General features: G+C 38.8%; 1 protein-coding gene across 1 annotated transcript in view; it reads left to right on the forward strand.

Annotated features, from left to right (window-relative positions):
- Window positions 1–6,576: 6,576 nt before the first annotated feature.
- Window positions 6,577–16,021, forward strand: part of LOC144238807 (rho GTPase-activating protein 7) — a 173,030-nt gene continuing 163,585 nt past the window's right edge. Inside the window, exon 1 of the mRNA XM_077772731.1 lies at window positions 6,577–6,715. Within this exon, the coding sequence (XP_077628857.1) occupies window positions 6,577–6,715 (139 nt within the window). The remainder of the gene's footprint in view (window positions 6,716–16,021) is intronic.

Raw genomic sequence — 16,021 nt, forward strand, 5'->3', positions numbered from 1 at the left:
CTTTGGTACTCTGACCTGCAAATTTTGACTACCTCAGTCGCCATAAACTCTGATCTCTGTCCCATCAAGATTGTGTTTGATTTTCCTCTCTACACTCTGTAGCCAGAAAATACCCCTAGGCAGTAAGCTGTAGCAATGATAGAGCTCATCTGTTTCCTTTTACCCTCTTTCAGAACTCACAGTTCTGCATTACCTATGTGCAATTTATGAAAAACATTATTTTGTATTTTTTGTATGTGTGTGCTGGGGGTAGGGGTGTATCATCAGAATCCCTTCATGGACAAAAGCTAAGGCAACCTGTAAAATAACTTCTTAGGAAAACATTCAAACCAGTTATTACTGGAATTGTTTCAGGTCCTCTAAATAAATAACACTTATTAATAATATGGTTGAAAGGTATATTCAATAGGTTATATTAACATAGAAAAGTATTTGTGTTCCTAGTTGGTCTGACTTTGAAACTATTGCTGAATGTATATGCTTGAGGACACCATTCAGCCATTATCCCAAATTGCTTTTGATTTTATTATTAGCATAGCATGTTATTAGAGGTTATTGATAATTGTTATAATCCAAAGGATAACCACATCTGACATTTTTTATGGAGACTTGTGGCAGGGAGTTTACATGAAGGTAAAATAAAGCATTTGAGTAGTTTTGTTTCTCAGAAGGAGGTTTTATAATTCAGAATCAGCAAAAGATTCATTTTGTTGTTCCAATATCAATATAAAGATACATACAAAACTAGTATGAATTGAAATAGTCACAGTTTACAAGCAATTCAGATAGTCATACTGTAAATCTTAGAGAGCAGAGAAATTACATCACTGTCATTCTGTGTCATAATTTTGGACTCCTATAATTCATACTGCACTAGAATTGTATATTGTGAAAAATAAATAATAGAAGAATAAAATGACAAAAGGAAGAATAAAAGAAAATGAAGAATAAGAGCAAGGAATTTATTTCCTCCTAAACTTAAACTTAACTATATCTAAAATGTATTTTACCAGTAGATATCCTCCTCTTTGCTAAGGCAATATAAATTACAGTGAATTATTTCTTCACCATTAGTATTGGTGATGCATCCTTGTTGATTTTTCAATAGAATTAAAAGTATTTTAATGTTCTGAAATCGTAACACAAGAGAAAATCTGAAATCATTACATAAAAAAAAATCCTAGAAGCATCACTACTTCCTCTTTCCACCCTCTAGTACCTTTTCTTTCCTGTCTTTCTGCCAAAATTTCCATTATAGAAAACTGGAGTCAACTAGTCAACATAAAATGGAAAGGAAATAATTGAGAGACAAGTAAACCAAAATAAACAAATGAACAAGTCCAAAGAAACATATTCAAAGCAGCTTGAAAATAGCTTGAGGAAAGTATTAAAATGCCCAATTAATTTGCAAATAGATTAGATTCTGTAGAGATATTTTTGAGAAGTGGAATGAGACCACCTACCCCAGGAGAGTTGTTTAACTTTCTTGTTCCACTTCAGTAGGACAGGCCCCATCCTGTGTGATTCTGTACCCTTTACTTCTGTCTCCCCCTCTGTACCAGAATCAGTGATCTAGTCAATCCCCTTTTCAGCAGTGAAAATGCTGTTCCAAGATCACAAATCTGTCACGGGGCAAGACTGCAATAAGGTCTGTCTTTGCCTTAGTCTGTTTGGGCTGCTTCCACCGAATGCCATAGACCAGGTGGCTTGTAAACAACAGAAAGTTGTTTTCTCACAGTCTAGAGGCAATGAAGTTGAAGATCAAGGTGCCAGTAGATTTGGTGTCTGGTGAGCACCTACTTCCTGGTTGCTTGACACCATCTTCTTGCAGAGCCCTCACATGGAGAAGGGGCAAGTGATATGCCAAGTGCTCTTTTATTGGGCACTTATCCCATTCATGATGGCTCAACTCTCAGGACTTAATCACTTCCTGAAGGTCCCACCTTCTAATACTATCACACTAGGGATTCGTTTTCATCATATGAAATTGGAGGTGAACACAAACATTCAGTATATAGCAGTTTCCTTTCTCAGAGGCAACGTGACTTTTCTCAGCCCAGATGAAGAACTTTGTTTCAGAAAGTCTAGTTAGTAATGAAATTCAGTAGTTAAAAAGGAAAAAAGGCTTCATTGTGTCAGTCAGGAAGAAAAGAATGTTTTTCTTTCCTTATATTCGCTTCTTATTTTAGTGCACCCTTTCTCCTTATGCATTTATTTGACAGTACTCCCCCCACAAGTTGATTCTACTCTGACAGATAGTGTGATTTGCGTATCTATCAGTAGCTGTCTGATAGATATCTGAATATCTTTGATTGTTAACTCGCATCAGTAACGCTTTCTGAGCACAGAACCCCAATATATACATTGATTTATAAATTTTGTCCGTAGATCACTATACTTGTATGCTCTGTATATTAGAAAAATAGAAATATATAAACACCTATATAAATAGACATAGATCCTAAGATTTTTCTTCTTGCCTTCAAAGGAGACTCTTGTCTGCCCTCAGGCCAGAGATCAGCAATTTGAAGAAAGTTGTCATTGTGTTCTGTTGGTCTACCAAGCATCAGTAGGTTCCTAAATGATAGTGTAAACAACCTTGCCTTGAACACTTGGGATGAAAATATTTAACAATTTATCAAGAGGAGGTCCTCAGCCAAACTGAGTGTAATCTTTAGGGTTCCAGTTACAGAAGCACGCTAACAAATAAAACTGCCATTTGCACCAGAGCTAGTATACTCAAGACAGTCATATTAAATAAACAAAATTCAGAATGAAAGAAGGTATCAGCAGCATGTGCCCTACATGCTAGGTATTATTCATTGGAAAAAACAGAAACCACTTCTATATTCCTCAGAGTTACAGAAGCTTCATACTACAAATTCTTGTCATGAGCTTTTGGATACTTAACACAATGGAGAACTCCTTTAGTGGTGTGACAGCCCTTTGGGGAGATCTGTTATGCCAGGGTTGACACTGTCATTCACTAAATCTGTTGTCCTTTTGCAGGGGCTGGGTCTCTCCCGGGGCTTAACCAAATGGGGTTTTAATAATTTCCTTCCTGTTCCAAAGACCCAGATCTAAGCATGGCATTGACTCTTAATAAACATTTCATTTCCCATCATTATTCATACTATTCTGAAAGGACCTACCAGCACTTTGGGTAGCCCTAATGCTCTAATTCCTCCAAAAGAGACTTAAATGAGTTGCATCAGCAGGTAAGAGTGGCCCTGAGACCAACGTGGATTTATGCTACACAAGGCTTGAAAAATAAGTTCTCTTTAACATTAGATCAAAGCATGTGGGACCCAGAAAGACTATAAAGTTAAAATGTTTGTTTTCAATAAGAGGGCAAAATTTATAAATTAGAGAAAATTAGAGAAAATCTATACTCCATTACGAAAGTGGAATAGTTTTCTTAGATGGAAAATATTAGGGTCATATTTGAGCCAGAGTCTATATCTTAACATACAAACAGGAGTCACCCACGTCAGAGAGCAGCTCCGTCAATGGCTGATACTAGCCCTTTATCACAATAAGGAACTGAGAAGCAGTCGAAGCATAATGTCACTGTTCTCATTTCTCTTATAATTCCCAGGAGACTCCTGAAAGAAATCAACAGACTTCTCATATTCCCACTTTCCCCATCTGCCAATCTGAGATAACATTAAGTATGGCATAATGTCTCTACCTCTCAGTCAGAAGAGACTTGAATTATTTGAAATTTGTGGAAATAAAACTTGAGGAATTATTCTATACACAGTAGATTTTGAAAGGCACTTTTTCTGCATGTAACATGTCTTCTAATGGCCAATAAATACAGACAGAAAACAAAACATAAAAATAATTGAAAATTTACAGTGTATCAATGTTTTTACATCAATCCCATGATACGTGGCTGGGACTCATTTGCAAGGAGTTGAAATATATTCACAGTGAAATTTGAATTTAATGAGTTTTCAGAAAAGAGGTGTCAGGTTGCCAGCCCTACTTTGGAATACGGTAAAATCAATAATAAAGCCCACTTTGCTTGAAAACATCTAGCTATGCTTCCCTTCTCCAAACATCTGTCAATAAAAGTTACATTTATGTTGGTAAGGTTTCCTTTTTTTTTTTTCTAACATAAAAACCTCTTAGGTTAAGTCCATGGACTGTCCTACCTATTGGAACCTGTGCTTAGAGTAAGGCTTTTGCAGTACCTGCTGAGATGAGCTACAATAGTATTGTCTTTGAAAGAGAGTGCCACAAAGAAGGACTGTGTTTTGGAACACCTTGGAGATCAGACCTGAGCGCCGTAGCAGTAAGCAGTGTGTGTTGACTAGACCATGGTTCTCTGGATTCACTGCTCTTCAGTTTTCATAGGTGGGATCTTCTAAAACCCATCTGAGACTCAGGCATCACTATCATTAATTTATGAGCAATCAAATTGATTGGGAAGCTAATGAGCTTTCAATGCAGGCAGCTCTGGGGATGAATCCTGGATCTGCCAGGTACTACCTTCCCTTTCTCAAATTTCTTTCTCTGCCCTCCAATTTCCTCATCTCTGAGGAGGAGATAGTAACACCTATAAGGGTTTGTATACATGGCAGTCTATCTATCTACAGTGCTGGAAGAAGTTTTGGTACATCATAGGCACTCAATAAACGCTGTTTCCCTTTGTTGCTCCTTTTCCCTTACTGTCTTTAAGTATAGAATGCCATTACAGTCAGCCACTCTGCGTAACTCATACAATCAGCTGTTGATATTCATTCTAGGAATGGTTGTATGTTGTAAATCCAGCCTGGAAATTTAGGTGAGGTCAGTGCTTAAGAAGAATTAGGAATCTAAGCTGCCTTTACCTTCTCTTTTGCTCCTATATGCTTTGTACATGCTTCTATCATAGAACTTATGACACTATTTGAAATTATTTGTGGTCAATGTGATATCTCCTCGAAGACTAAGTTGATGTCTTACTCATCCTCAACTTTCCCATGCCTAGCGTAGAGTGTGGCTCACTACTTGTGCTATGGTAACTTCATAATGTTCATTTACAAACAGACCTGCCCTGTTCAACCTGACCAGAAAATGAGTTAACCTGTTTCACAGTGCCCAGACCTCTTTGAAGGAGAAACAAATACGTGCATGCGTGTACACACACGCACGCGCGCAAACACACACACACACACACACACAGACTTGAGTACTTTGTTTTAAAATCGAGCCATGTACTAGGCAATCAAATTTTTTGAGGTTTTTTTTAATGGAGCATTTTCCCTTGGAATTGACTCCCACAGGGACAACGGACTACATAACTCAGTAGTTAGTACTTGCTGCCTCCTGATCCATGTCCAGCCCAATGATAAGGCAAAGAAGACAATATCGACCAACATGCGCATTCTCAGTTGGAGAGACTCATAAGCTTTAGCAATTTGGGAACAATGTGATTGAAGACTCGTGGGCTGCTAATAAGTAGTGGTACATGTGTTAGTTACAACTAGCGAGCACAATCACACTATTGTAATTATCATCCTTTGTATAATTAAGTTGTCAAAGTTGATGGGAAAGAGGATGCGTGTTGTAGAAATTTGGAGACTCAGGAGATCAGTGTGGGTTGAAAATGATTTCATATAAAAATAATTATAATAATTAGCATTCACATGGTACCTTGCAATTTACAAAGTGCTTTTACAGCATTATCTAATTTCGCAAAGGTTATGAACTGGCCCTTAGATACTATGTGATGCCAATAGTAAGCCTCCATGCCAAACCTTGAAAGTTCAAAGATGGCATTTAGGGGATAGTGAGAAAAGAGAGGATTAACACTGCATTAAAAAGCAGAAAATCAGCCAAATTCCTTGGCAAAGAAATAGATTTATTTGGCGTTTCAGAAACTCAAAAACATATCTTGTAAAAGAAACATTTGGCTCATAATTTGATATCATGGTGGTTGGCACTTTTTTTATTCTTGGGGGGGTAGTTTTTGATGTGCAATTATAATGATGAAGTTTGCTCATTTGGAACTAAAAGATTCTCAAAACCAGGGGACAGTGGAGCCCTATTTAGAGGCAAAACCTAGAATGATTTGATTCAACCACCTAATGTAAGTAGAAGCATAGTTAGAGGGGAGATGTGAGGAGGTGATTAATGTTTCCTTTAAAAACTCAGGTATCCATTTCCTAGAGAATCCAGACGATCTGTGGATGCTTACTAATTCAGCCATATTTTCCTTCCCACACCCACAACGAAAGGTCGAACTTTCTATGTCATAAACGCCCTAATCGAAAGCCATGACTTAGTAAAACATACGAGTTCATCAAATGCAGATGTGAATGAGAATTTACCTTCCAAGTCGAAGAGAACCCCACCTGCCCCCCTCCCTCCCCTCCCCTCACTTTGTCGCCCCCTGCTCTGCCTTTTCCTTCAAAAGCGCAGGGTTCCCTGGATTGTCAGAGAAGGAGACAGGTTATTGAATAGACGAACGGCCGAGCATGTAACCAAGTCCAGTTATTGGATTACACAGGAAGCGAGAACCATCTAGATAGCCACGGAGGCGGCCCGGGCGCCGCGCGAGCGTGTCGCTGGCTCATTTGTANGTGGATGGGGGACCCCGCGGCCCACGGGATGGCTCGGCCCCTGAGAGCCCCTCTCCGGAGGTCCTTCAGCGATCACATCCGAGACTCCACGGCTAGAGCCCTAGATGTCATTTGGAAAAACACCAGAGACCGAAGGCTGGCAGGTGAGGCGCGAATGGGGGAGGGAGGGATGGGCGGTTATTCAAAGGAAAACAATTCAATACACGGACGCAGATATTAACTCGGGTAATTAATGATCTCATCGGCTGGATAAAGTTCGTCACTGCCGTGCGATGATTTCTATCTCCCTTCCTCTGGGATTTAGCGTTTCTGGGATTTTTTTTTTTTTCTCTAATGTCTCTAAGGTTTCTGGTCTGATTATTTCTAGATAAGGTTTTATGAGAGGTGTGTGTGGTGTTGTTTTTTTTTAACCTTGGAACGAAAAGCAAGGTCGTTTGTGAGTGCCAGGAAACCAGTGGTGATGAGCGGCTTCAGGCAGAAGCACCTCGCTCTGCTGTGCTGGCCGGGGTCCCGTGGGGCTGGTCTGGCCCGAGGTGGCCTGGTCTCTGCAGGAGAGGGGCCTGGAAGGGCTGTGTGTGGGAGTAATCTGCCCTGCCCAGCGAAAGCCTGCTCGTATTTCCTCCCGCAGCCTGGAGCTGCTCTGAGTTCCAAGCGGGTGTCAGGTATGCTGGAGGCAGGCGTTTGAAATATAATAAAACATAAATAAAGTGGTGCACTTCCAATGTACTTGGGCTCACGTGACAGCAGCCGAACGGCAGACTGTGTTTGAAGGGGTGCACTAAAGAATCAGGAACTTCTGCCTGATCCTGGCAGTAAGAATACAAATTGGTATGATATAGCATTTTGCAATAAAATCGTCTCTCTGAATTCAGGAAAGGTATCCTACTCCTGTTTCATGGCTCCGCCTTGTTTGCTCTGTAAGTCTCTGTGTTTCTATATGTGAACAGGTCAGAAAGTATATCTTCTTAGCCTTTTTGGTTAATCCGGTTGTTTTTCATATTCCATATGAAGTTCTGAGTTGTTAAAAATATTACAAGTGGTCTCCAGGTGTCCACAGATTTCTGTGCTCTGTGTTCTTGATAAAAGGTCATTTGACTTTCACGTAATAGACCTGACATGATTGAAGAGGGGAAATCTAAGGTTTGTGATTGTGATAAGGCAGATTATGAAGATACTATGCTAGTTACATCCCCTCGTAGGCAGTAAGCTTGCCCTAAATGCTCATGAAAACCTCTCTCCTTGTTAAACTAGATAATATTGCCCAGTAAAGGACAGAGGAAACAATGTCAAGTGTAATCAGAATGTAGAGGAGAGAGAGTAAAAGATTTTAAATTTAACCATTTTATTATGGCTTTAGAATACATATGATACCTTTAAGAAACCCAACTTTCCAATAAGTTTTTTTTTAAGCTATGTTACCTGGTGATAACAGTTTGCAATTAGCCAGAGGAAGTGTAAGAACTAAGATATAGGAGCATAAAATCTACAACTATAACTAAGTGGCTCCTTTAAAAAAAAATGGTTCCTTCACTGTTGTCTTATTTGACTAACCCATTGTCACCAATGGAAAGGTTCCACAATAATGTCTTATTAAAGATAATGCAAAAATATCTTGTGGTTTGGTGTTTTGAGAGTAAGACTAAATCAAACATTCCTGCTTCCCCTTATATTTTCATAAATGATGAGATTTCGACAGCTGTTGGCCTCCTGGAATAAGGATATTATCCCTGGAAAGTTGCTGCCTCTTTCTTGTCATTTGTCTGCCTCTGTGTGTGTGTGTGTGTGTGTGTGTGTGTGTGTGTACACACATACAAGCAAATACACACACACACACACACACAGAGTCTATATGTGGCCAAAACTGGAGCACTAAATGGAAGCCACTTAAAAAAAATAGTTACTTTTTATATGTGATGAAAACTAAGCATTTCCACATCCACCAAAGAAAGAAATTCTTTATGTTGCCCAGTTTTTCTTTCTTTCTTTTTTTTTTTTTTTTTTAATATATTGCCCTCTTAGGCAATTAACACAGTAGTGAATCCAGGTGCTATACTTGAAAAGAAAGAATTTTGGCTACCACAATGGACTGATTACTGGGGAGTTGGCCCTTTACATGTCTCTCCTGTGCTTGGCTCATGCTCACAGCACAATCAGTGTTTGTCAGATGGAGACTGATTTGGGGCACATCCAAACCTCAAGAGCACTTACTTCTCTCATTCCCCTCAAACTTCTCCTCTGCCCCCAATCTTCTAAATAATAGTTGTTAATTATCCACAAAAAGTCACTTCTCTAAACATCAGGTACAATCTCCGCTATATATCATACCACTTTGCCCTGTGTTGCAGAATGGAGGGAAGTAGAAAGTCCAAATCGCCTGCTTCACTTTTTGTTGTGAAATTAATGAAGTGCCATGTAAACAAGGTTTTGAAGCCTCTGAAGAAAATACTTGTTTTAATACCCCCTGAAATGTTATTTTCATGATGGTCATTACCTTGATGATGTTCATCAAGTTTCTCAAAAACTAACCGGAGGTTTCAGTTTCTTCCGGAGATTTAAAGTGTTCGGCCATGACACAAAGTTTTCAGTTCCTTATTGGGTATTTTTTCTCTCAGTGAGTCAGTCAATCAATCTGCCTCTGTGTGTGTGTATGTGTGTGTGTATCTCCCTCTGTGTGTGTGTATCTCCCTCCATGTGTGTGTGCATGTACCTCCCTCTGTTTCTCTGTCTCTTGCACACACAAATAAGCACACTCGATATAACTTAAAAGTCCTAGTTTTACTACCCCAAATGGTGCCATGTATGAAAACCATCATTTACTTTTCCTTACCTTAAAATCCTTATATATAAAACAGGGATTCTGCCTCTTATTTTTAAGGATCCCTGTCCTTGTGTAAACAAAATACAGAATTGTTGCTGGGAAAAGACCTTCGAGCTATAAGGAGTGATGAAACAGACTGTCTTAATTGCATCCTCCTTGACATGGAATTGCCTTTTTCTGCCCAACCACAACCCACAGGGTTTCTTTTACTGCTATTCTCTCCACCACCATTAACCCCAAGCTCACAGGTACACAGTCACTTTCCTAAAAGCAGAGGATGGCGTCTAGTTTTCAGGGAATTACAACTCGGGCTAACAGTGGTCATGGTTCGGGTAGACAGCCCTCCTCCGGCAAATTGTGCATCCGTCATACACTTCTCACGTGTCCTCATGGCACCTCTGCTGCCTCCTCCCTCCCATTGGGTACCCAGACTTCATGGCTTTGGGGTATATTTCATTCCTGAAAATCTGTTACCCCTTAATCCTTTCAAATACGGCTTCTTCATCTTTTTTGTGCCAGCGGATCTTTTTTGCATTTGGGTGAAGCCTGAAGATCACGTCTCAGAATAATATTTTTTGATGTATAAATAAAACATCGAATTATGAAGGAAATCAGTTATAGTAAAATATAGTTATCAAGGTATTCCAAACACAGAATTGTGGTGTAGTAATAGAAAATGAATGAATTGTATAATAGATGAAGATGTTTAAAATTTAGGGATTAAATATAAATTAAATGTTTATTTTAAAGATACCATGTGCAGATTGTTATTGTTAGCTAGACTAAGAGCACTAAACTGTGTAGTAGTCTTTGATGCATCCCCTGTCACCAAATATTATAGATAGAATACTGGGGGCACAATATCCATATCTAGGTCAGCAATGTGCAAACTTTGAACTTTACTGTTTGGTGGCTGAATGGGGCCAGCAACGATGTCATGCGGACATCTGTGGAAGTCGATTGCACAAAACCACAATCATGTGTGATCTGGAGTGAGTTTGATAACTCCTAAAACTGTAGAGTAGGAATGAGTGTAAGTGATATTTCGTGATAGCTGCACCAACTGTAATATGATATGGAAACGTCTGGTTTCTTTTGGTGACAAAGTCACAGGGACAGCTAATGACACTGTGTGTGAGGCAGGGGGAGGTGACAGTTTGTCAACATTCGTAAGTGGAAGAAATACCAAATTCCAGTTACAGTTTTGTGAAAATAAAAATGAACTTTTTCCTCACCCAAGTTCATAGACATCCTGAATTCTACTCATAGACCCTGAATTAAGAATCCCTACTATATCCTTCCTTTAGCTTCCAAGTACTCCCAGTCAAAACTTCTCATAGACTTCTCAAAACTTCTGTCTCTCAAAAAACTTCTCCCAGCCCATAGATGCTGGGCTCTCATACATGAGATAGCTGGAATTCCTTGATGTGTATTCGACAAAACTCCGTGAACAAGTTTGGACTGACGTACCAATAAGACTGCCTCTAAGGAAAAATAAAAGACGCTAATATTCAGACTAGAAAGAGAGAGGGAGGCTCAAAGAAAGAAAAACCCAGATGACACACATTTACAGTAGCTTCATCAGTTTGCAAAGTGGAATGGGTAAATAAACCAGAAAGAAATTAAATAAATTAGCCTTTATTTCATGGCATCTAATGAGGTGAGAACAAGTCATATAGTGTAAATCACAGTGATTGTTTAGAAAGCATTCAATCTAGGGGCACCTGGGTGGCTCAGTCGGTTGAGCGTCCGACTTTGGCTCAGGTCATGATCTCATGGTTTGTGGGTTCGAGCCTCACGTTGGGCTCTCTGCTGTCAGTACAGAGCCTGCTTCAGATCCTCTGCCCCCCTTTCACTCTGCCCCTTCCCCACTTAGCCATGTGCGTGCCCCCCCCCAAAAATAAATATTTTTTAAAAAGTATTCAGTGTAAAAGCCTCAGCCTGTTGTGAGACATGTGTCACTACTTCCATAGCTAAACAGTTTAAAGAAGGAAGAACTAACTTAATTACCTTGAAGAAGGCATGAAAATTTAGGCAAATCTCAATCCAAGTGATATTCAACAGACATAGAATAAATTCAAGTATCTACATTAGGTCGGATCCCCTGGGGTATTCTGTCAAGTGTTCAGTATCCTCTGTCTTTTGTGAAATAGAGTTTTACATTTCAGCTGACCAGGTCTCCAGGTCACTAGCGAAATGAATGTCTGACATGCTCTGTAATACATTGGCTCTCAATTCAATGGGGCATCAGGAATTCTGGCCCATTTCCCATGATGGGAAACCACAAACACTAACTCCTGTGAACTGTCTTCTGCTCATTGGTCCACAGTGGAAAGCAAGTAAGGGCATATATAATGCCTTTTAACCAAGAGTGATGTATGCTTCAAAATATGCAGGCTCCTTCAGTAAACAAAGACTTCCCTGGATGTATGCAACACTGTATTAACATTTCAGAGCCATTAATGGTGCTTGATGAGACCCTGTCACATGTCTGGAGGGTAGATGCAGCATGTACCTATTAAATTAGATATTACTATTCCAATTAAAGAGGAGCATGTTGATGTCAAGGTCAGCTTTGATGAGAGAAAACCTAACATATTAGCTAAGAGAGCTGGCTGTGACATCAGACTTCTGGGTTTGAATCCTGGCTCTTGCACTGGATTGCTTTGGGCAAGTCAGTCTGCTTCTCACCAATATAAAGAGGATGATCATAGTACTTGTGTCTAAAACTGTTTCAAAGATTAAATGAGCTACTATGTAGAGTGCCTAGAAGAGTCATTGGCATATAGTAAAGGACTCCATCAGTTTGCTTGTTATAACCCGACTTCCCTTTCCCCCATGACCTATGTCCATTGAAGTTTCACCCTGCTAGCGTGACGTCACTGTAATTTGTGTAAGCCTTTTGGGCAAAAATAGTTCAACCAGTCCAGAAATAGAAAGTAAAAGGTAAAATGTCAATTGCAAATGGAATTTTTTTCCGTACCTCTGGAAGGAAAAAACAAAGAAAGATCTAACGAAGGTGATTTCTGCACTGACCTTGTTGAATTGCAAAGTGGGATGACTTGAGAATAACTGTCTTTGCACGCTGATTAAGAAATCAGTCATTGCATGACTTTGTCAGGCTACATATACAATATCTGAAAGTCTTTCCAAGCGAGTTGGAACCTGCTTTGAAAATTGCTGTGTAGATGGAGCCAAACATGGAAAAGAACAGCACCAGCAGGCGGGGGTTTCAAGCACATGGCCCAGCTCTGGTATGGGAAGAAGTATGCTGAATGTCAAGGCTGCTGCTTGAAAGGGATATTTGGGCCACCTCCCTTTCTGGAGCAAAACTTCTGCAACTTTCTTCATTTAAAATAGTAGGTATAAGCTGTCTGGGTATTTTGCCAAAGGTCCTTATAACCACAATAACAAAATGTGTCCAAAGTCAAAGTCATGGTAGAAGGGATATATTAAATAGTCACAGGTATGCTTAAGGATCTGAAGCTATATCCTAAAGCCAAAACTTGAGTTAAAAGAACATTCTACTGGAAGCTCTCTCTGTTCCAGAGGAATTATTAAGGTATAATTTGAAGTTAAATTTGTCATTGTATATGTTTTTCAATCTCTGATTATAGCCACTTGCTTTTAATAGTTCTCATTCTTTCTTTATTGAAGTATCGTTAACATTAGTCATGTTAGTAACATATAGTTAACATAGTCACATTAGTTTCAGGTGTACAACATAGTGATTCCACAATTCTATGTGTTAGGCTGTGCCCCCCACAGTGTAGCTACCACCTGTCACCATACACTATTACAATACCACTGACTGTATTCCCTATGTAGTACCTTTTCTCCCCATGACTTATTCATTCCATAACTGGAAGGCTGTATCTCCCACTCCCCTTCACACATTTTGCTCATCGCCCTGCCTCCAGCCATCTGGCAACCATCAAATTGGTCTCTGTATTTATGGGTCTGTTTCTATTTTTTTTATTTGTTTATTCATTTATTTTGGTTTGTTTTTTGATTTCACATATAAAAGAAATCATATGGTATTTGTCTTTCTCTGACTTATTTCACTTAGCATTATATGCCAGATCCATCCATATTGTTGCAAATGGCAAGATTTTATCCTTTTTTATGACTAATATTTCATTATATATATATATATACACACACACACACACACACACCACATTTTCTTTATTCATTTATGTATGGATGACACTTGGGTTGCTTCTGTATCTTGGCTTTTGTAAATAATGTTGCAGTAAACCTAAGAGTGCATGTCTTTTAAAATTAATGTTTTCATTTTCTTTGGGTAAATCCCCTGTTGTGGAATTACTGGATCATTTAATATTTCTATTTTTAATTTTTTGAGGAACCTCCACTTTGTATTCTATAGTGACCGCACCAATTTACATCCCCACCAACAATGAAGGCTCCCTTTTCTCCACATCCCTACTAATCCTTGTTACTTCTTGTCTTTTTGATACCAGCCATTCTAACAGGTGTGAGGTGATACTTCACTGTGGTTTTGATTTGCATTTCCCTGACCATTAGTGATGTTGAGCAGCTTTTCATGTACCTGTTGGCCATCTGTGTGTCTTCTGTAATCTGTCATTCTTGAGGAAAGATGATATACCATCCAGAAAGCACAGGCTGGAATTGTTTGAGTGTGGTAATGATGAGGAGTTTGCATTTACCCTCCTGTGCTCTTTCCTTCTTACCTGTGAACAGCCACCCAGACTGAGAGCTCTAAAGGCGTTTTCTCATTTAATCTTTAAAATAATCCTGAGAGGTATATACTACTATTTTTATTCCCATTTAACTATTTTTTGGCATTACCTTAAAAATCTATTAGTGTGTATCCATGCACAAAACTCAGAAACACCCAAGTCTGTCAGTCATTACCGATTAATCTCACAAGTACTTATTGAGAGCCTATTATGTGAAAAACACCGTGCTAGGTAATTTTTGACAAACAGGACAGATGTATTGTTGCCTGCCAGCCATAAATATGACACCTGAATTCTACCTTTGAACTCGAGAGGGGATCTACATGGGAAAGTGAACTCCATTGCAGTAAGGAAAAACTAAACAATGTTTCTTAAACACTCAGGGATGTCTAAAACTCATCACTGATTTGTTCTTTAAACCAGTGATTCTGAGGGAGATGGTGGAAGACACGCTGGTAAGGGACAGTATCAGAAAGAGCATATGTAAATACACTTGACTGATTTATTGTTTTTACAGTACAAACTGCATCTTACAAAATGCTAAAGAGAGAGAAGGAAAGCATGGGTGGGAGGGATGGAACATGAGTCCAAAATGTCAGGGAACCATAGCCTTAATCATTTTTCGAAGGTGATATGCTGATTTTTCCAAGGTTTAAGTATTCTAAAGGGTAAAATGTGTCAGATTTTTTTTTTTATGTTTTTTATTTACTTCTGAGAGAGAGAGAGAGAGACAGCATGAGCAGGGGAGGGTCAGAGAAAGAGGGAGATACAGAATCTGAAGGAGGCTCCAGGCTCCAAGCTAGCTGTCAGCACAGAGCCTGACGCGGGGCTCGAACCCACGAACTGTGAGATAATGACCTGAGCCAAAGCCAGATGCTTAACCGACTGAGCCACCCAGGCGCCCCTACTCTCAGATTTCAAAATACATGGGCTGTAGAACTGAAATAGATTATTGTCAGTCTTGTGATTCCACAGAATTTCTTATGGAATTGAACTGGAAGTCAGGACATCTTTTTTTTCCCCTCATAATTTGAAAAGATATATTTATATTGCATTTTTAAAGGAAAAGAAAATTAATGATGGGTGAGTTATATGAAAAATACAACATAATAAAATATGTACATAACATAATTATTATATTATTAAATGTTACCAGTAACCAAAATTATGTTAGCTGAACAGTAAAAATAATTGAGATGATAGAATTCAATGATTAAGTATATAATCATAGTAAAACTTCATATAGAAAATGATCTTTAAAAATCCTAGTCCATTTTGGATCAATGACATTCTAGATTGCTTTGAGTAGTTTGAATATTAATGATCACCTATTCAATGAAATATTAATGAAATCAATGAGAAAATTACCAAAGAAGATAAGAATTTACATTAATACTGCTTTTGTTAGCTTTCACATTTTTAATTAAAGCACATTTTGAATATTGACAATATGTCCATGTATCATGGCCTTATTTTTTTTTAAGGGTGATTTTATCAGTAATTCCAAAGAATCTAGTTAATTTTGGCTTCTTAATGTGACCAGATAAAGAGGCTGAAGAGTGAAAGAAAGCAGGAACGTTTTTAAGAATGAATGCTTCACTTTCAAATAAGAGGCTTAGAAAAAGAGAGAGTATGGGACATGGCTCAGACACTGACTAGTCAAGAAGACAGACAAAACATTCATCCACTGATGCAAAGAGTAACAAAGGGGTTTTGTGCTGGATGGGCATAATCTTTTATTAACTACAAATTAGCTAATATTGATTGTGCCCTGACTTTGTGATAGAATGCCAGGTGGTAGAAAAGACAGAAAGATAAAATCTGTGTCTGGATTTCAGTAGTCTAGAGTCTCTTTGGCAGGAAAAAGTGACCTGCAGAGAAAATGAGATTCTGAGGCCTGATTTGAC

This window comes from Crocuta crocuta, unplaced genomic scaffold (genome assembly GCF_008692635.1).
Source record: "Crocuta crocuta isolate KB4526 unplaced genomic scaffold, BGI_CrCroc_1.0 scaffold140, whole genome shotgun sequence".
Classification (NCBI taxonomy): domain Eukaryota; kingdom Metazoa; phylum Chordata; class Mammalia; order Carnivora; family Hyaenidae; genus Crocuta; species Crocuta crocuta.